General features: G+C 41.3%; 1 protein-coding gene and 1 pseudogene across 1 annotated transcript in view; one reads left to right on the forward strand and one right to left on the reverse strand.

Moving 5' to 3' along the window:
• The first annotated feature begins 107 nt into the window (after window positions 1-107).
• Window positions 108-21,490, forward strand: part of ARL3 (ARF like GTPase 3) — a 35,071-nt gene continuing 13,688 nt past the window's right edge. Inside the window, exons 1-3 of the mRNA XM_045802996.2 lie at window positions 108-280; window positions 6,147-6,290; window positions 11,583-11,699. Of these exons, the coding sequence (XP_045658952.1) occupies window positions 278-280; window positions 6,147-6,290; window positions 11,583-11,699 (264 nt within the window). The 5' untranslated portion in view covers window positions 108-277. The remainder of the gene's footprint in view (window positions 281-6,146; window positions 6,291-11,582; window positions 11,700-21,490) is intronic.
• LOC123796033 (heterogeneous nuclear ribonucleoprotein A1-like) lies at window positions 17,671-18,705 on the reverse strand (annotated as a pseudogene).

The following is a 21,490-nucleotide window of genomic DNA, read 5'->3' on the forward strand; positions in this document are numbered from 1 at the left end:
GGCTGGGCGGCACCCATCGGCCACGTGGGCGAGATTTAACCATTCGCAGGGTCTCCACCAGCCGGCAGCCGCCTCCAGTTGCTCCAGCAGCCCGCCTGCGTAGTGGGCGGGCACTTTGGCGCGCTTGCGCACTTTGGAAAAAGATGAGCTGGACCCCGCCCCGTACGGCTGCTTTGCTCCTCCGCTGTGCGTGCGAGGGACGTCGGGGGCGGTGCCGCAGCAGTTGCCCCTGGTAACGGGGAGGCAGGAGGAGGAGGAGGAGGGACTCGGCGGGAGGATGGTGAGTGTGGGGGCCCGGGCCCCTCCGGAGCTGGCCGGTCACCCCCCTCCCGTCCTCAGGCGCAGGGCGGGGCACTGCACTTGAAGCCAAGGAGGGAATGGGACGGCGCTCAGCCTGATGTCTGGGTTCTAGATTGGTTTCGGGGTGCAGTGGGGGGCCCCGAAGGTGGGCCCTTGGAAGGAGACCCGGCCTGGGGAGGAAGGCGGGGCTTGCATCGGGTCCAAAGCTAGGGGAAGGGGCTGGAAGGTTGCGTGGCTATCCCGGTAGAGCCGGGGCTCCATCATTACTAGGGACTGAGGCGAGGGCGGATCCGAGTGACTGCGGAAAGCAGCCTCCGCATGCAGGCTTAGATCTTCCTAGGGAATCGGCCTCCCCGCACCGCTGGAAAGTGGGTCCACCGAGGTCCGGCCAGAAGCGGGGAGAAGGGTCAGCGCTACTGTCTTTGAGGTCTCCCCCGCGGTACCAGGGGAGATGGTAGCCTAGCTATCCTCTTGCTCGAGATGTGCGGGCCTCTGGGGGGAGGGGTGTAAATCCCAGCACACAAAGAGGTACCGCTTGTAAGGGGTGCCGGGTGGATTTTACGCCGTCTTGGTGCCTGCGTGGCAAGCTCACTTCTGCAGCAACGAGTTATTTATTTGCTGAGAGTCCTGTAAAGTCTGGTTGTTGCTAATGACCGATTTTCCCTTCAATACTTAATCCATATTGATGGAGGCAAATTTGCTGCCCGGTCCTTAGTATTTCATTTCAAACCTGTTGCAAACTTTTACATATGACCACACCAGAATCAAAGATCTTAATCTCACCTTGGGATCTCCAAACTAAAAAGAACGGGAAATTAAAACTGGACTGGCTGTCAATTGGCTTTTCTGTCAGACTTAAAGCTTTCCCAAATTATGATGTGTGACAGATTTGACCGTTGACACGCTGTTCCTTGTTGATTTCTGTGCAATTAGTTGGAGGGTATTGAAATGGAATTGAGTAGTTTTAGAGCAAGTCCAAGCAAAATTGACTTTGAAGCGTTTAGAATAGGTTGGTTCGCTTACAAACTGCACAGAGCCAGGCACTCAATCTTAACAGTTACTTCCCCACACCGCGGTCCTTTTTGACGTTTAGAAATGTCGAACCATGTCCATTAATTTATGAAGAAAAGACTAGATGTCTGCAAGGGGAAAAAAATGCCTGCACCTTTGGCCAGATTATCCTATGAGTAAATTTTGATAGGAAAAATAATTGATTTTACATTGTCAGATTGTTAAAGAAGTAGAATTATTTAATCGGAAGTTGCCAATCACATTTCACACTTGCTACATTGCAGTATTATTAACCTCAGGCTAAACAGATTTTTACATGTTTTCTTTTTATTAATCATTCATACATGAGCTGTCCATTTAAAGGCTAAGTTTTTCTCAACAAATGAGTACAAACATAAATATTTACACAGAAAATAACTAGAATTGGAATGAAAAAGGCATGCCAAACCAACAGAGAATGAGATGTCATCATAAATGAGAAACGCATGAGAGTTGGCTAACTTTTCCCAGTTTGTTTATCAATTAAGTGGACTGTGTAATTTCATGATTGTTTAATTTATAACTACAGGCCACAATAAATTAACCACGGCTCATGTTTCCAGGTGCAGTTTGACACTGTAGACAGCAAATTGACAGTGCTTCAGCACTATTGTATACAACTGTTGTGTTCATTGATAAGACAGATTTTGTTTCTCTTTTTCTTTTTTCCTAAAATGAACAATATGAAATTAGGGCAAATCATTCTGGATTCTTTATCTGGTTTCCCAAATACATTTTTTTAATCTCCAAAAGTGTGAGCTATTCTTAGAACTGAAAGTGGAACATAGAATTTAAACCATCAGTGATGTGATTAAGTGTGTCGCATCTGGTATCCCACCCATCCCTGTGATAACTGTACAACTGAAGACTGAGTCCCAGGTTGTTGTTGTTTTTTTTTTTTTTTTTTTTTGCTTTTTAAACGTTCAGCTATGACTAATGAATTTTATTTCTTATTTTAAAACCCAAATGTTTTCTCTGAACTTTTAGTCAGCTATTTTAGCCCGGCCTTTTGATATCAAGTCTTTGGTGAGATACTAAGATGACAGTAATGTTAGTGCATTAAGTAATCACTACTATTTAACAGATGACTCCTCCACTCAGAAATTATTTATGGAGTACTTTCTACATACATGAACCTAGCGGTAGTCAGCAAGCATGTTCAGCATTTGACGACTGTTCCTAAAATGGTGTTTTCTGGTCAGAAAATGGTCAGTGAAAAGTTAAAAAACAGAAAGACCAACACAACTACAGCTTTGAGTGTCTACTATGCACTACATTTTACATACGTTATCTCACTTATCTTCATAGCATTTTTCTTAAGGTATAAGTATTGTTCCCATTTTTTAGGTGTCCAGGGTTACACATGTAAGAAAGGCGAATTCAAGTCTATGAAATTCTGAAGCCCATACTGTTCTTTATTTTTTTATTTTCTTTTTTTTAGTAATTTCTACCCACAATGTGGGGCTCGAACTCACGATTCAGAGATCAAGAGTTGCATGCTCTACTGACTGAGCCAGCCAGGCGCTTCCGACCCCCAATGTTTTTGTTAGGACTCTGGTGAGGTGGGAACCCACTCTTCCTGAGGAAATACCCATATTTTGTTCCTCAGGAAACATTGTATTTATTTAGTAGAGAAATGAGGAGAAAGAAGAACCTTGGGTGAGGTTCTCCCTGTCAAAGCTATAGGAATTCTTGGAAGTTAATAAGGTCTCCCTGAGCAGCATACATTTTTTGTTAAAGAGGAAAAGATACATTGAGTCAGTTCCATTTAAGCTAGTTATGGGGAGTGCATGTACTTGACAGTCGGCTTACTAATTTTAATATTTAAATCTTAACTGCTCCTCACAGCCACATACACTTTCCGTCCACCATCACATTCCTCTCGCACCGTCCACCACCCCAGTTTCTCTGAATGACCTAGTTTGTATCATTTTAGGTCAGTGCACCATGCCTCTGCCAGTAGTTGAGTTTAAGCTGATTTTGAGGCAGATAAAATATCTGTAGTCAATAGCACATCTCTTCATAATTTGCCTGTAGAAAGTTTGTTTAGATGTTTTATGACTGAGTCAGACCACTTCTGTCCACCAGGGTGCAGATAACTTAAATGCACACATGCCGATAATAGACTTTATGCAATTAACTGAAGTTCTGATTTCTTAGATTGCCTTTAATGTCAAAGGAGTACAAATCCTACATAGAAATCATGTCTGTTTTGCTCACTGTTGTACCTGGATCACATTGTGGATATTTAATGTGAATCAAGGAAGGAAGGAATAGGCATTTTAACCAAAAATGCACTTTAAAAATTCATTTCCTTGTATTTATACTGCAAAACTCAGCCCCATAATAAAATTAACTTCTAACGGCTGTCTCCCTTCATCTGACATTTAAAATAAAGTATGGACACTTATGTTTAGAAACATGGACTTATTCTGCTTCTTTCCTCCAGCCTCTTAAATCAGCTTACTTTGTACCTTTCAGGCAGAACTCTGATATCTATAAATATCCTCTTCCCTATTTAGCAAACCCTGATAATCCCGTGATCCCCTGTCCTCGGTAGTTGGGTTAAGATGATGCTGTACTGTATTTGCATTTGCCTTCCCTAGACCATGCTTCAGATGTCATTTATCATTTTGATAGAAGAAAATAGTAGCTGGACTTTCCATTTCACTGTAATTTCACTTAAAGGTGAAGCATATGAACTTATTGTTTCCTGATAAGGAAAATCACTCATTAGAGATGTAGAAGTATCATTTTTTGATACCTTTAGGTTAATAAAGTTTAGATATAGTTAGAATGTTTTTCTCTTCTGTGCTTTGCTTCTCTCCTTTTAAGATGGATAGAAATTACTTTCTCTTCATTGTTCAATTTTAAATATAATGAGTGTGTAAAAAGTCTCAGCCTGCACAAAACAGTATTTTTATTTACAGATTTGTTTTAAAAGACGAGACATGTGAAGAAAAACCTAAAACATTCATTTTGAACCTTGAAAATATTTTATAGAAACATCTTTCATGATTTCTACAGTCAGAGATAATGCATGAGAATTTTACCTGTACTGTTGTTTCATGTACTGATGTGATAAATTCCAGTTATTTTAGAATTTTATTGGAAGAGGTAATGAGGACATCTAATCAAGAACTCAGAATGAGTAGTACAATGTGTTTTCCCTGTTCTAGCCTTTTTATATTACCAGTCCCCCGAGGATCTCAGAATTCTAATTTTAACTGTTCTGAAAGGTGGTATTATAAATGAGTGATTGCAATGTAGCTAATAGAAGCCAGGGAGACTTCTCATAAATATAGTTTAAAAAAAGAATGGTGTCAAAGTATTCAAGGCCAGATAAGATAAAAACAAAAGAAAAATGTCATGCCAAAGGTGGGGGGGAGAAAAGAAGACCTGCCCGTCTTTTTGTTTGTTTGAAATCTATTCAATCACTCTTCCCTAAATCTTTTGGTATAGAATTTGTCTTTCTGTCTTAAACTAAATCTTCCATCTTATTGCTGGAAAAAACTGAGGCACAGAGAGGTTCATGTAATCCTTAGCAAGTCAGTGCAAATACAGAATACTAGAAGTGGTAAACAAAGAGTCTCTGAGGCAGAAAGGAATTCTTAATAATTATGCGTATTTGCATATCATCGTCCAAAGACTCAGTTGTTGAGAATTATTTCACAGAATGGTTATTTGATCTTAGTGAACAGGCTGGTTTGAATTATTGCCTGGTGCAATAAGGATAAAAAGAAAATATAACCATTTTATGTAATTCTAAGACTCAGCTTGAAGGAATTTCTGCTTGGGCTGGGAGATTAGATTATATGCCCTTTAAACTCTGGAATTCTTTGATTCTTGTTGTAACTCATGCCTCATTGGGACAAGACTGTCAGCTGCAGGACAGAACAAATAACTATCTTATACGATTTTTCTTATGTTCATAGCTAAAAGCGATATGGTTTATTTCTAGCCATTAAAAAAATAATAAAAACAAGAAACAAATATTATATTAAATTACTAGTCAAAAATACCCTGGTTAAATTGTGATCGTTTTTATTCTTCATGACCGACTTTGACAATGTTCTCACCTTTCTGTTGTATCAGATTCTTCATCTGAAAAACATAATTTATGCCATGCACTATCCTATAAGGTCTTGTGAAAATTAGATGGAAATAGTTTTGGGGTTTTTTTAGATGATAGAGTATTTTGAATGCTGAAGTCTTAAGTGTAAACTGAAATAAAGTCTTAAACAATTTTATACAACTTTTTGTTTTGGAGTGTGCGTGTGTGTGTGTGTAGCACAGTAAATTCTGGCACTTACTTGGGTGGATAATTGTATTTAATTCAACATCTATTATCTAATGTCTGTCCAGTAAGTGCCAGGCATTGTGGGAGACCGAAACTGTAACCCTTACCTAAAGAAACTTCACTCTAGGAGAAGAACACAAAAACCAATTACCTACAGTCCGATATGATGTGTGCCCTAAGTGTGTACGAAGGGCTTTAGGAACATGAATTGAGTAGTAGTTCACACTCCCAGAAGATGTGGGGTGACTGCTAAATTGAATTAATAGGAGGAACAGGAATAAGTCATGCTATTGATTGAGTTGCTGAATTTGCTGAAGTACTTCTGCCAAAACTTAGAAGGAGGAAGCAAATGGAATAAATGACATTGAACTGGAAAATAATACTGTGAGCACTCCACAACCAAGAACTTTTTTCAAGGAGGAGAAGATATTCTGATATCTACTAATATCAAAGTCAGTGCCCCAAAAGTAATCTCTCTTCTTCATGGTTGTTTAAGGGCTTGCTCTCAATTTTGCGCAAATTGAAAAGTGCACCAGACCAGGAGGTGAGAATCCTTCTCCTGGGTTTGGATAATGCTGGCAAGACCACTCTTCTGAAGCAGCTTGCATCTGAAGACATCAGCCACATTACACCTACACAGGTGAGCACTGCCCTGGCCCCAGGTGCTTGTGTGACATATGGAAAGTAATCATAGCAATATGGAAGGCAAGTGGGAAATACAATTTTGTCTACCCTCAAGTTTTGTTACTGAGAAAAGTCTATACAATTTAAAAATAATCTAAGATTTCAAAAACATACCAAGAGATTCCATAGGTACGAGGTATTTAAAGTAGTCAAATTCATAGAAACAGAAAGTAGAATAGTGGTTACCAGGGCCTGGAGACAGAGGGGATTGGAGGGGTTATTGCTTAATGGGCACAGAGAGTCAGTGTTGTAAGATGAAAAAAGTTCTGTGTATGGCTGGTGTGATGGTTGCACAACATTGTGAATGCACTTAGTACTACTGAACTCTACACTCAAAAATGGTAAATTCTATGTTATGTATATTTTTCCAATTTTTAAATAAATCATTTAAAATAAGCATGTATAGGGGCTCCTGGGTGGCTCAGTCAGTTAAGTGTCTGTCTCCAGCTGAGGTCATGATCCTGGACTCCCAGGATCAAGCCCTGAATCGGGCTTTCTGCTCAGCAGGGAGTCTGCTTCTCCCTCTGCCCTTTACCCCACTTGTGCTCTCTCTCTCTTTCTCCCCCCACTCAAATAAATAAAATATTTTTTAAAAAATAAATAAGCATCTATATTATCAAGACACAATCAACTCCCTTAGCTCTAAGTGATTACTTTGAAAAAACTAGCTTAATCATCTCATAATGAAATTAATATGTATAGAAAATACAGAGAGAGGGGCACCTGGGTGGCTTAGTCTGTTAAGCTTCTGCCTTTGGCTCAGGTCATGATCCCAGGATCCTGGGATCAAGCCCCACAGGGAGCCCGCTTCTCCCTCTCCCTCTGCCTCTCCCCATGCTTGTGTATGCGTGCTCTCTCAAATAAATAAAATCTTTAAAAAAAAAAAAAAAGAAAATACAGAGAGAATATAAAAGAAAAAGCCAGAGTACTGTGAGAAAAACTACTGTTAATATTTTCGTGTGTATTTTTCAGACCTAATAAATACAAATATGTATCATTTTTTTTAATTAAAAATTACCTCTTTTTTAATCCAGTCTCTTTCCTAAGGCTAAGCAAGCAAAATACGAAGGATAAGACAACAGTGGTGCTGCCAGTGTGGAAGAAAGACAAATCCTAAGTGGAACAACCCTCCTCCTTTAGACCCCCTTCCCTGTAGGAAATCCTGAGAAAGCTTGACCTTTGACCAGCCCATTGGGTTTCCTAACTAGAGGACAGCCCCGTTGGTCTTAGTCACTTTAAAGTGTTTGAGCATTAGAGGTTTTAGCAAAAGCAGAGTTTTTCAAGCGTTTCCCACCCTGTACTGTGATGTAAGTTTGGTGTCAGGTTTGAATGGCTGTGCTGGTGTGTGTACTTCACAGCTTGTGAGTCTTACTGATCTGCAACTTTCTGCAGAAAAGTCATTTCAGTTGCTACCAAATGAGCAATTTTACAGCTTCTGAACAAATTTAATGTATAGCCTAAGGAGGAGCAAATTACAGTAGTCTAGCCTAGAAGGCCTAAAAACACATATTACTGTGTCAGGATTTCTGCCAGAAAAAGAAAAGTCTAGGGTTTTTTTTCTTTTTAATTGAGTATTAGCGGTAAGCTGTATCTCTTAAGAGTACCACTAAAATGAGGGCGTCCAGCACTGTGAACATGGAAATGAACTCTTAAGTTATGGACTCAAAGTTCCAATTCTAATATTCAGGCTTTATTTGATATGTTATAGGTGACTTTGTTATTATATAATGTCAAGTTTTCATATTTTTTAAAAAATTTATTTGAGAGACATGAGCCGGGGGAGGGGCAGAGGGCGAGAATCTAAACTGCGCACTGAGTGCAGAGCCCAACAGGAGGCCAGATCAGGAGTCCAACGCTTAACCAACTGAGGCACCCAAGCACCCCTTTTTCTTGTTACTTTTAAGTAGGCTGCACACCCAGCAAGGAACCCAACGTGGGGCTTAAATTCACAGCCCTGAGATCAAGACCTGAGCTGAGATCAAGAGTTGGGCGCTTAACCAACTGAGCCCCCCAGATGCCCCATATTTATTCTTTAAAAACAAGATTTCGGGGTGCCTGGCTGACTCAGTCAGAAGAACATGTGACTCTTGATCTCAGGGTTGTGAGTTTGAGCCCCACTTTGGGTGTAGAGATTACTTAAAAATAAAATCTTTAACAAGATTAAAAAAAAACAAGTTTTCATTGTGTTTTTGTTTTATATTAGAAAAAGTAGGGGTACCAGGGTGGCTCAGTTGGTTGGGCATCTGCCTTCGGCTTGGGTCATGATCCCAGGGTCCTGGGATCAAGCCCCATGTTGGGCTGTCTGCTCAGCTAGGGGCTTCTTCTCCCTCTCCCTCTGCCTGCTGCTCCCCTTGCTTGTGCGCACGCACTCTCTCACTCTTTCTCTCTCTCAAATGAATAAAGTCTTTAAAAAAAAAAAGAAAAAGTAATAGGCGCTCATTATAGTAAATTTACAAAATATAAGTAAAATTGCAAAACTAGAAATCACCTACAATGCCCAGACATAACCACTGTTAACATTTAAGAATGTATCTTTTTTTTCTATGCATGTATATGATGGGTATATTTAAAGATTTATTTACTTTTTAAAGATTTTATTTATTTTAGAGAGAGAGCATGAGCAGAGGGAGAAGCAGGGGGGGGGGAGAGGAAGGGGAAAGAATCTCAAGCAGACTCTGCACTGAACACGGAGCCCAGCGGCAGGCTGGACCTCACCACCCTGAGATCACGACCCCAGCCAAAACCAAGAGTCAGATGCCCAACCGACTGAACCACCCACGCGCCCCTTAAAGATACTGTTTTTAATTAATCTCTGTACCCCACATGGGGCTCGAAGTTACAACCCTGGGATCAAGAGTCGCATGCTCTACTGACTGAGTCACCCAGGCACCCCATGATGAGTATGTTTAAAATAAAAAATAAAAATGACAAGGCACCTAGGTGGCTCAGTCAGTTAATCATCTGCCTTCAACTCACATGATCCCAGGGTCCTGGGATCAAGTCCCACAATTGGCTCCCTGCTCAGCGGGGGGCCTGCTTCTCCCTCTCCTTCTGCCCCTTCCCCCCACTCGTGTTCTCTCTCACTCACTCTGCTCTCTCTCTCAAATAAATAAATAAATAAATAAAATCTTTAAAAAAATATAAATGACTCATAAGAATATACCATATCATTTTCACTGAATAATACATCTTGAACATCTTTCTACATTATATATGTATATACTTAGGTAATACCCATCTCTAAATGTTTGTACCCATTATTATTTCCTTAGAATAATTTCTTAGATTTGTTGGTCGGATGACTTAATAGAATTTTTTTTTCTTTTGATGACTTATAAAATTTTTTTTGATGACTTACAGAATTTTAAGGCAGTTGGTACATATGGTCAAATTCCAGGAGTTACTCTCGTTTATCTCCTGCTTCATTCCAGGAAGATTTGACATTACTGGCTTTGACATTTAATATTGTAGTTAATGTAGAATTTTTAAGCACACAGAAGTGGTTTTGTCAATGAGTCAGAATGAAGCTGTCTTTTACAATAAGCTTAAGCCACTTCCCTTCAGAGTTCTTAAACTTCTAATTTATACAGTCATTGGTGTCTTACAGGAGCTATAGTCAGCATCATCCCCAGGTATCCCCTAGAGTCTGTTTATCCTCAGTGGCAAATGGGTGGCAGCGTTCCTACACTGTCACGCTGTGCCTTGTCCTTCTGCACGAGGCAAGTAGTATTGGCAGGCTGCCAGACGAGACAAATGTTTATGGAGGCATCCCCAGGCCCACTTCACTCCCGTTATCCTGGATGAAATGTCACTTCTGTGGTAGCAAGCTGTTGATTGGATTTTTCAAGTCCTGATTTCACTATATCGTTCTCAGAAAAAGATTTATTTTTTAATTATTACTCATGAAATGCCTTCTCTCCAAACCCCAGAGGTCTTGTTAATTTGTTTCTCTGCACACCAACTCTCAGCTCATAGTTGCACCTGCCCCTGATTTGCTCACCTTCCTCAAAGTTCCACCTTGAGTCACTGTCCTGAAAATGAATACTTTCTTTTCATCAGAAATGCTTATAAAAGAACAGTTTCCAAAGCCTGCTTGTTTATTTGCATTACTGTCTATAAGTGAGGGCCCCACTTCAGCGTTTGGACATGCTGTTCCAGGTCATCCCTTCCTCACAGGGCTAAGAGTCCAGTTACAAACCAGCTTCTCCCGTAGTGTCGTGACTTCAGCTCCCTCCTTTTCCTGATTAATCCATATGAAGAAATTTCTTTTTTTTTTAATATCATATTTTAGAGGATTTCTTTCTTTCTTTCTTTCTTTCTTTCTTTCTTTCTTTCTTTCTTTCTTTCTTTTTAAGATTTTATTTATTATTTATTTGACAGAGAGAGAGACAGCCAGCAAGAGAGGGAACACAAGCAGGGGGAGTGGGAGAGGAAGAAGCAGGCTCCCAGCGGAAGAGCCTGATGCGGGGCTCGATCCCAGAACACTGGGATCATGCCCTGAGCTGAAGGCAGATGCTTAATGACTGAGCCACCCAGGCACCCCAATATGAAGAAATTTCTTAAAGAACCCTGTCGTCCAGGCTGTAGCTCTTGCCTTTTTTTTTTTTTTTTTTTTAAAGATTTTACTTATTTACTTGACAGGGAGAGAGAGAGAGCACAAGCAGGGGGAGCGGCAGGCAGAGGGAGAAGCAGGCTCCCTGTGGAGCAGAGAGCCCGACATGGGGCTCAAACCCAGGACCCAGGAATCATGACCTGGGCCAAAGGCAGATGCTCAACCAACTGAACCACCCAGGCACCCCTCTTGCCTCTTTTTAAACTTAGAATTTGTTCTGTTCTATTGAGTCTTCAGATTCAGCTTCTGTTTCTTTGTTAGTTAAATGTAATATTCTGTTAAATGTTACCATCTTGAGGATCCATCAGGAGGTGTAGTCTGTGTTAATTATCAGAACTATTCTCATTCCCAGGTGTCCTTGGCAGTTTGTGTGTGTGTGTATGTGTGTGCACGTGTATACACTTATTAGACAAAGCATCGTGTTAGCCATGACAGTAATATTGACTCCAAACCCAAATGAAGTAAACATGTAAAAACACATTTCTTTCTTCCTTATCATAGCACACTATTTTCAGTATTACCAGTATCACATTTGGCAGAGTACCTCATAATTAATAACATAGCTGTTAAATATAACTTTGTCAGAATTATGATCTCAAAGCTTAATAAAGCTTGGTGTTTTTGCCTCTGTTTCAGGGTTTTAACATCAAAAGTGTACAATCACAAGGTTTTAAACTGAATGTATGGGACATTGGTGGACAGAGAAAAATCAGACCATACTGGAGAAATTATTTTGAAAATACCGATATTCTCGTAAGTAGTCCTTCTGATGCACTAATTCATAGTTTTTTTCTGCAGTGTGTTAGGAATATTAACACTGTAATGTTCTTTCTTGTCAGTAATTCCACTGCTATAACATTAGTCACTATGAATTTAGGGCTAGCAAGAGGCTGCAGATTGTGAGAGAGAAACATCTTTGTATAATTTATATATGAGTTTTGCTTTTGCTCAGTAACAATGTTGTGCCCACCCTCACCTTGACAAAATAAAGTATTAATTACCATAGTGAACTGAACATCAGAAGGGAAATCAACAAGGAAATCAACAAGAGTATCCCAAAGAGGCAACCAAGATGGTGGTGGAGGTCCTGGAAATAATGTTGCATAAGGAATGGTTGAAGGACAGATGTTCTTCCTAGAAAAGAAACTTGGAACTGTTTTCAGTTGCTTCAAGAGCTATGTTAAGTCAGAGAGTTTTGCCTCATCATGAATAGTTCTAGAGGACTGGGTGAGGAGCAGTTTGGGGAGTATTAGGTGGTAGATTTTAATTCAGAATAAGGAAAAAGTCTCCTATCATTTTAACTGTCCAGAAGTAGAAGCAGCTGCCTTGTGTACCGGGGATTCCCTGGCTCAGGCAGCATTCCTTCAGGAAGGGCTGAGATTTAGCTCCCAGCTCACTGTCATGTTCTGTAGGACTACTGTTTCAGAATTCTCAGAGATTTCAGTATCCTCATACTCCTATCTTTATCCACCGCTCTCCAAACTCAGCCTCTTAGTTCATTCACCCTACCTTAGCTACTCTCTATCATGATCATGGCCTAAAACCAGGGGGTCTCTTGAACTTGGATAGGAAAAAAACCCTGCATATTATTTTCATTAAACTCTATGGAAAGTTTGCATTTACTACAATTCTGCCCATAGACAAGGAACTGCCATAAAGTCAGCCATGTTGGTGACTTCATTACCAATAGAAACCATCTTGCATCTCAAATAACTTCACCTCTGCTTTTGCTTCCTATATGTCTTTCTACTGGATCATTCTATCGACATGCACACAGCCTGTGGGTTCTCTTGTTTAGAAACAAAAAACTCTTGTCCTGGCTGTGTATCCCATCCAGATACTGTCCTATTCCTCAGTTTCTCTTTAAAACAAAACTCTGTAAAAGAGTTTTGAAGTCTCTGTCCTCACTTCCTCCTCCTGTTTTCTCTTGAACCCTCCATTCAGGCTCACCAAGAATTCCACATTGCTAAGCTTTTCCATCCTCCTCTTACTTGACCTAGCCATACAGTTAATGAAGTCAGTCATGCTGTCATTGAAACATCATCTTCCCCTGTTTTCCAGAATACCATTCTATCTTGAATTTTCCTCATATCTCACTGGCTACTCTTTCTCAGTCTCCACTGCTATTTTCCCAAACCTTGTTTCCCTCCAGATGTTGGAGTGCTCCAGAGTTCAGGCCTGTGCTTGCCTTCTCTAAGTTGTGGCTTAAGTGACCTCATCCCATTTCCAGGCATTAATTACCACCTACATGCTGGTGAATCCCACCCCTTTATCTCTAACCGGAAACTCCCCTGAACCTCAGTTTCATGTGTAGGTAGCTGCCCATTGGACATCTCCACTTCAGTAGCTAGTAAGTCCCTCCATCCTCAACATGTCCAGAACCAAATTCCTATCTTCATCCACCCCTCTCCAAGCCTGCTGCTTCTACAGTCTTCTCAGTAAACGACAATTCCATTCGTCCAAAGACATTGGTGTCACCCTTGGCTTCTTTTCTTCTCACTCCCCACCTCTGACCTATCAGCCAATCCCATCAGTTCTACCTTCAGAATATTTCTAGAATCTGACCACTTCTTTCCGGCCCACTGCTACTGTGCATCGATTATTGCCGTGTCAACCCCACTAGTCTCCTTGCTTCTGCCTTTCCTCCCTAAAATCTCTTCTCAGCGCTATATCTATAGTGATCCTGTTAAAATATAAGGTTCCCGGGCACCTGGGTGGCTCAGTTGGTTGGGCAACTGCTTTCAGCTCAGGTCGTAATCCTGGGGTCCTGGGATCAAGTCCTATATAGGGCTCCCCCTGCTCTGCAGGGAGCCTGCTTCTCCCTCTCCCTCTGGTGCTCCCCCTGCTTGTGCTCTTTCTGTCAAACAAATAAATAAAATCTTTAAAAAACAAAAACAAAAAAACATAAGCTTCCCATCTCAGAATAAAGCCACAGTTCTTACAGTGGCCTACAAGGCCCCCTGCCTTCTGGCTTGTCTTACCTGTCTTGTCTTCCCCCTGTCTAACTTGGTGCCAGCCACACTGGCCTGCTTGCTGTTTCTGTAACACTGGCATACTGCTTGGTCCTTGGTCATTGCTATTTGCAGTGCTAGGATTCTTTTCCCTTAGATATCCTCATGGCTTATTCCCTCACCTCCTTCAAATCTCTGCTCACATGTCACTTTACCACTGAGACCTTCTCTGATTACTATATTTAAAATTGTGCCTCCTATCCCTACCCTTCTGGCACTATAATTTTTCTTTTTTTTTTTTTCTTTGATCAGACTTATTGGTACTCATCACCATCAGAAATCTTTTTATTTATTACCCTTCTCCCCCCTGGAATGTAATGTCCACAAAGACAGGGACTTTGTTGTTTTTGTTTTGTTTTGTTTTCCCAACTGTTGTATCCCCAGTGCTTAGAAAAATACAAAATGAAATGGACAAAAATTTGTAAGATATACTTCACTAGAATTTAAAACTTCTGCTCTGAGAAAGACACTGTTAAGAAAATGAAGAGACAAGCCACAGACTGGGGAAAATATTTGCAAAACACACATGGGATAAAGTACTTGTATCTAAAATATACAAAGAGGGGTGCCTGGGAGGCTCAGTTGGTTAAGTATCCAACACTTGATTTTTGGCTCAGGTCATGATCTCAGTGTTGTGAGATCAAGCCCCTCGTCGGGCTCCACACTGAACATGGAGCCTGCTTAAGATTCTCTCTCCCTCTCCCTTTGCCCCTCCCCCTCCTAAAATACACACACACACACACACACACACCCCTCCTAAAACTCAACAATAAGAACACAAACAACCCAGTTAAAACTGGGCAAAAGACTCCTCACCAATGAAGATGCACAGATAAGCATATGAAAGATCATCAACATCTTAGGGAACTAAAAATTAAAACAATGAAATGTCACTACGTACCTACCAGAATGGTTAAAATCCAAAAAACTGGTAATACCAAATGCCTGCAAGGAGGAAGAGCAACAGGAACTCCTATTCATTGCCCGTGGGAATGCAATAGTACAACCACTTCGGAAGACAGTGTGCAGTTTCTTTTTTTTTTTTTAAGATTTTATTTATTTATTCGACAGAGATAGAGACAGCCAGCGAGAGAGGGAACACAAGCAGGGGAGTGGGAGAGGAAGAAGCAGGCTCCTAGCGGAGGAGCCTGATGTGGGGCTCGATCCCAGAACGCTGGGATCACGCCCTGAGCCGAAGGCAGATGCTTAACCGCTGTGCCACCCAGGCGCCCCGACAGTGTGCAGTTTCTAACAAAGCTAAATGTAATCTTACTAAACTGTGTGATGCAGCAATCACTCTAATCTACCCAATTAGATGAAAATTTGTGTCCATACAGAATCCTGCACGTGAATGCTTATAGCAGTTTTATTCATAATTACCAAAAATTGGAAGCAACTGAGTTGTCTTACAGTAGGTGAATGAATAAAGAAACTGTGGTACATCTATATAATAGGGTATTATTTCCTGATAAAAAGAAATGAAAAAAAAATTTTTTAAAGGGGCTATCAAGCCACAAAGTGACATTTCATTGTTTTAAATTTTAGTTCCCTAAGATGTTGATGATCTTTCATATGCTTATCTGTGCATCTTCATTGGTGAGGTGTCTTTTGCCCAGTTTTAACTGGGCTGTTTGTGTTCTTATTGCTGAGTTTTAGGAGGGTGTGTGTGTGTGTGTGTGTGTGTGTGTGTGTGTGTGTGTATTTTAGGAGGGGGAGGGGCAAAGGGAGAGGAAACTTAAATGCATATTGCTAAGTGAAAGTCTGTCTGAAAAAGGATCCATACTCTCTGTTTTCAACTATATGACATTTTTAAAAAGGCAAACTATAGAAATTAGTAAAAATATCTACAAGTAAAAGATTAGTGGTTGCCAGAACTCCCAGGGGAGAGTGGAGGGATGGATGAATAGGTGACATTAGGCTGTTTAGAGTGACAAAACTATTTTGTATGAAACTGCAAGGTGCACACATGTTAGTTTGGGTCAGTCAAAAACTGTAGAACTTTAAAATACAGAGAATGAACTTGATGTATCCGTATTGGTTCATGAATTGTGAGAAGTGCACTACACTAATGCAAGAGGTTACCAGGGAGACTGGGGGAGGGGATGGAGGTGGGGTAGGTATACAGAACTCTCTGTGCTATCTATCCAGTTACTCTGTAAATAAAAAACTGCTTAAAAATTAAAGTGAGAGGGGCGCCTAGGTAGCTCAGTCGGTTAAGCATCTGCCTTCGGCTCAGGTCATGATCCCAGGGTCCTGGTATCAAGTCCTGCATCAGTCTCCTTGCTCAGTGGAGAACCTGCTTCTCCCTCTGCCTGCCTCTCCCCCTGCTTGTGCTCTCTCTGACAAATAACTAAATAAAATCTTTTTAAAAATTAAAGTGAATTAGGGGCACCTGGGTGGCTCAGTCGTTAGGCATCTGCCTTTGGCTCAGGGCGTGATCCCGGCATTCTGGGATCGAGCCCCACATCGGGCTCCTCTGCTGGGAGCCTGCTTCTTCCTCTCCCACTCCCCCTGCTTATGTTCCCTCTCTTGCTGGCTGTCTCTCACTCTGTCAAATAAATAAATAAAATCTTTAAAAAAAATAAAAAATTAAAATTAAAGTGAATTAATTAAACTATACATTGAAATCAAATCATTATGCTATACACCTTAAATTTATACAGTGCTGTATGCCAATTATACCTCAATAAAACGGGTGGTGGGGAGCTATAGATTTTTCTTGTGCTTTTTGAATCAAGAATTAGGGAAAAGCAGGTGGCTGAGAGAACAGTTCAGTCTGTTCACCTGCTGGATTAAGGTACTTTGAAAGAAATACCCAAATAAAAGCAATATATAAGGACATTAATGACCATGAAGATTAATAAGGAGACCTCAATCTTTCTGGTCTACTTTTAAATCACAAGCTCTAACACCTTGAGGGGAGACTGCAAGGTAGTTGTAACATGACCCAGATTCCCCTGAGAGTGCCCCGGAATTATCAGACAACCCAGGAAAAGTCTGAGCTACCTGAAAGGAGCTTTCTCCAGCTACCTTAGGCTGCCAGTTCCAGACAGTGTTTTGGATTCCAAGTTAATCTTTCATTATTTTCCAGTACCGTTTGAGATTAAACAAGTCTGGGGGAGCCGCTGAGTCCCTGGGGTTAGATTCTAAGGCCTTGTGACTCAGCCCAGTCTGCCAGTTTCATAAGCGGCTTGGAGTGGCAGTGGTTAATGGGTTATATTAGTTTGCCCCTATTTAATAGTCTTTCATTGTTGGTTGGAAAGACCTATTACCCTAGCCTCCACACTGCCTAGAAGAGCAGGGTCAAAGCTTGACACATTTAGTTACCTGGTTAACTCTTTTCATTTATCTCGAGTGCGATAAGAAATTCTTACTTACTTTATTTTTTAAAGACACATTCAGCATCATGATCAGACTATTAAATTTAGCAATCAACAGCATGGGTGCAAAAAAAATAAATCTACATTAAAACCCTCTGTTGGAATGCTTTACACTTTCCATGGAACAGAAACTAAAATAACCTGTTAGACAATTAGTCACAAATCCAGTCCTTGAGTTTTTTGCCCATACACGAGTATTATCTAAAACTTGTCTTCTTTGTAGCAGCTGGGCCCTGCCACCACTGTGCTTGGGTGAGGTCACAAATCCGTTATAACCTGTAGCTACCCTGTCACTTGCCTGGCCCTCCTGTCCTGCTCAGCTTTGTTACCTGGCAATAATGAAAATCCACTGCCACCGCCAGAGCTACTGCTGCTGCTGGAACCCATAGCTACCTTGGTGTCATGGTTCGGCGAAGTATTGGCCTCCACCACCATAGGGGCCAGAGCTCCTGCCTCCAAACTTTCCTCCTTTCATGGGTCTAAAATTTGAAGATTGATTGTTGTCATTGCCAAAACCATTACGCCTTCTGCCACCTCCAGGGTTGCTTCCGTCATTACCGAATCTGTTAGAGCCGTCCCCACTGCCGCCATAGCCACCCACCACTACTGCCACCAAAGCCTACCTTGCCACTGAAGTTCCCTCCATGACCAAAGTTGTCATTCCCACCAAAACCACCTCCATCACCACCACCGAAGTTTCCAGAACCACTTCAGCCTCTTTGGCTGGATGAAGCACTCGCCATCTCTTGCTTAGACGGGGCTTTCCTTACTTCACGGTTGGGGCCATTCACGGTATGGGATTTTTGAATGACAATCTTGTCTACAGAGTCATGGTCATCCAGTATTACAAAAGCAAAGCCTCTCTTGTTGCCACTGACTCGGTCAGTCATGATTTCAATCACTTCAATTTTCCCAAACTGTTCAAAATGTCTTGGTGTTCTTCGTTGTCTTCTTTCATGCCACCAACAAAAATCTTTTTCACACTTAAGTGGGCACCAGGCCTTTGAGAATCTTCTCTTGAGACAGCCCTCTTTGGCTCCACAACTCTTCCATCCTCCTTAGGTGGCCTTGTGTTCATGGCTGCATCCCCCTCCTCCACATTGGCATCCATGACAAACCCAAAGCCTCTGGAGCCCTTGGTGTTTGGATCTCTCATTACCACACCGTCCGTAAGAGTTCCTCATTGCTCAAAATGGCTCCTCAGACTCTCATCAGTTGTTTCAAAGCTCAAACCTCCGGTGTAGAGCCCCCACAGCTGTTCAGGCTCTTTGGGAGACTCTGACTTAGAGCTGATGGCAGTGGGAGGGGAGACTTTAGTGATGCTTACTTTTTGGCGCCCACAGGCAGAAGGGAGTAATCCCAAGAAATTCTTACTTTAGAGCAGGTGTCGACAAACCGATCCAGCCTGCCTCCTATTATTATGTAGCCTGTGAGCTAAGAATGATTTTCACATTTTTAAGTGGGGGGGGGGGGGGGAATCAAAAGAATAAGATTTCATGACACATGAAAATAATATGAAATGTAAAGTTCAGAGTCCGTAAATAAAGTACTGTTGGAACACAGCCATGTCCCCTTGTTTACGGATTTTCTATGGTTGCTTTTGCACTACAATAGCAAAGTCCAACAGTTATGAAAGAGATTGTATAGGCAGCAGAGCCTAAAATATTTACCACCTGACCCTTTACAGAAAAAGATTGACAGACCCCACTTTCGAGCATTAAGTGGTTCTCTAGAGGTTTGAAAGAGTCAGGGTTCTTAATCTCAGGAAACAAACAGGGTTGCTGGAGGGGAGGGGGTGGGGGATGGGGTGGTTGGGTGTTGGACACTGGGGAGTGTATGTGTTGTGGTGAGCGCTGTGTATTGTATAAGACTGATGAATCACAGACCTGTACCCCTGAAATGAATATTACATTTTAAAAAAAAAAGAACGAGATGGAAACACACACACACACACACACACACACACACACACACAAAGCGCAACTCCTAAAAGTGCCAGTTATTCTCAGGGAAGAGGATATTGAGAACAGCTGACTTCAGCTTTAATAATTTGGGGGAAATGACTAAGAAATAAAACTTGAGGGGTCATAGAAGGGAGGGGATAGAACGTCCCATTTCTCTTAGACCAGAAGATAACAGCTTTTTGATAGATTAAAAATGCATAGTTTTTCAAGATATGGTCATATTATCAGTTTTGTGTTCAGATGCAACATAATATAAACAAAGTAACGGTGTCATCATTTCCATATCCAAAGTGTAAGATATCAAGCGAGAGATCTCAAACAATCATCTCCCATATTTTTTCCATGATATCATTCACACTTGAGCCTCAGTACTTCTAGAGCACAAATAATTGAAAACCACATTACCCAGAGACCTCCTCTGTCAGTTTCAACTTCCTCTTAGACTTTTGCTGGAGCTACCATACCAAGCCCACTTGTTAGTGTCATCGTTCCTTATCTCTGCCTTCCCCTCTTGTGGAGAAATACTTAGGAGCAGTTAAATGGCCAAAAGGTGGTAGCAGGAGGGAGGAGGACCAGAGCAAGAGGGGAAACAAAGAGCCCTCCATTCACATAGCTGGATGACTAACTCGTCTCTGGATAATCTAGAGTTGGTTTAATATCCATCAAGAAAAATCTCTCTAGGGGCGCCTGGGTGGCTCAGTCATTAAGCGTCTACCTTCGGCTCAGAGCGTGATCCCGGGGTCCTGGGATCGAGCCCTGCATTAGGCTCCTCCGCTGAGAGCTTCTTCCTTTCCCACTCCCCTTGCTTGTGTTCCCTCTCTCGCTGGCTGTCTCTGTCAAATAAATAAATAAAATCTTTAAAAAAAAAAAAAAAAGAAAGAAAGAAAAATCTTCTCTAGCTCTTCCTCATACAACCAAGTAAAAATTTAAAAGCATCTGCCAAGGAAGATATGAAATGGCTTTGCTTAGGTAAAGCATCGTTCTGAGTGCCATGGATTATAACTTCATTTTAGAAGAGCTTTATTAAACTTGATTTTTGGAATCCATAATTTTTTTTAATGATTTTTTATTATATTATGTTAGTCACCGTACAGTACATCCCCGGTTTCCGATGTAGAGTTCGATGATTCATTAGTTGCGTATAACACCCAGTGCACCATGCAATACGTGCCCTCCTTACTACCCATCACCGGTCTATCCCATTCCCCCACCCCCTCCCCTCTGAGGCCCTCAGTTTGTTTCTCATAGTCCATAGTCTCTCATGTTTCATTCCCCCTTCTGATTACCCCCCTTTCTTTATCCCTTTCTTCCCCTACCAATCATCCTAGTTCTTATGTTCCATAGATGAGAGAAATCATATGATAGTTGTCTTTCTCTGCTTGACTTATTTCACTTAGCATTATCTCCTCCAGTGCCGTCCATGTTGCAGCAAATGTTGAGATGGAATCCATAATTTTTAAAAATATTTTATTTTTAAGTAATCTCCACTCCATCATGAGACTCGAGCTCACAGCCTTAAGATCAAGAGTCACACACCCCACTGACTGAACCAGCCAGGTGCCCCAGTCCATGTTTTAAGATCAGTCAGAGACACTATAAATATTTAACTTTCCCTGATACTTTGAGAGTATTTTTTTCTTCCTTTTTTTTTAAGATTTTATTTATTTATTTGAGAGGGAGGGAGAGAGAGAGAGCAAGCGAGCAAGAGCACAAGATCAGGGAGAGGGGGAAGAAGACACCCCAGTGAGCAGGGAGCCAGATGGCCGCTAGGTCCTGGGGTCTTAGGATCCCAGGACGCTGGGATCATGACCTGAGCTGAAGGCAGATGCTTAACCGACAGAACCACCCAGGTGTCCTCAGAGTATTTTTTTTTTCATTAGTAGTCTATTTTTTGATAAAGTTTCTTAAAATTTTTTTTACTTGACTAGATTAATAGCTATTAAAAAAAAAAAAGATAGGTTAACCTTATCCTTAGCTACTGACCAGAAAAAACAGATATTTGAGTGAAAATGTGAAGACACTGGACAGCAGAGGAGAGGCAGGCGACAGGGATGCAGAAAAACAAATTGTGGGATCAGCAGAGACTGGCTTGTGCTAATGACTTTTTCACTTGGCCCTTTTAATAAATGGGGCAGTTGTTTTGTAGACTCTCTCCTGGAATTATTGTGTAGTAATTTTCAAATTTTATA

Source organism: Ursus americanus, chromosome 6, assembly GCF_024610735.1.
Source record: "Ursus americanus isolate L20-20 chromosome 6, mUrsAme1.1.p, whole genome shotgun sequence".
In the NCBI taxonomy this organism is placed as follows: Eukaryota; Metazoa; Chordata; class Mammalia; order Carnivora; family Ursidae; genus Ursus; species Ursus americanus.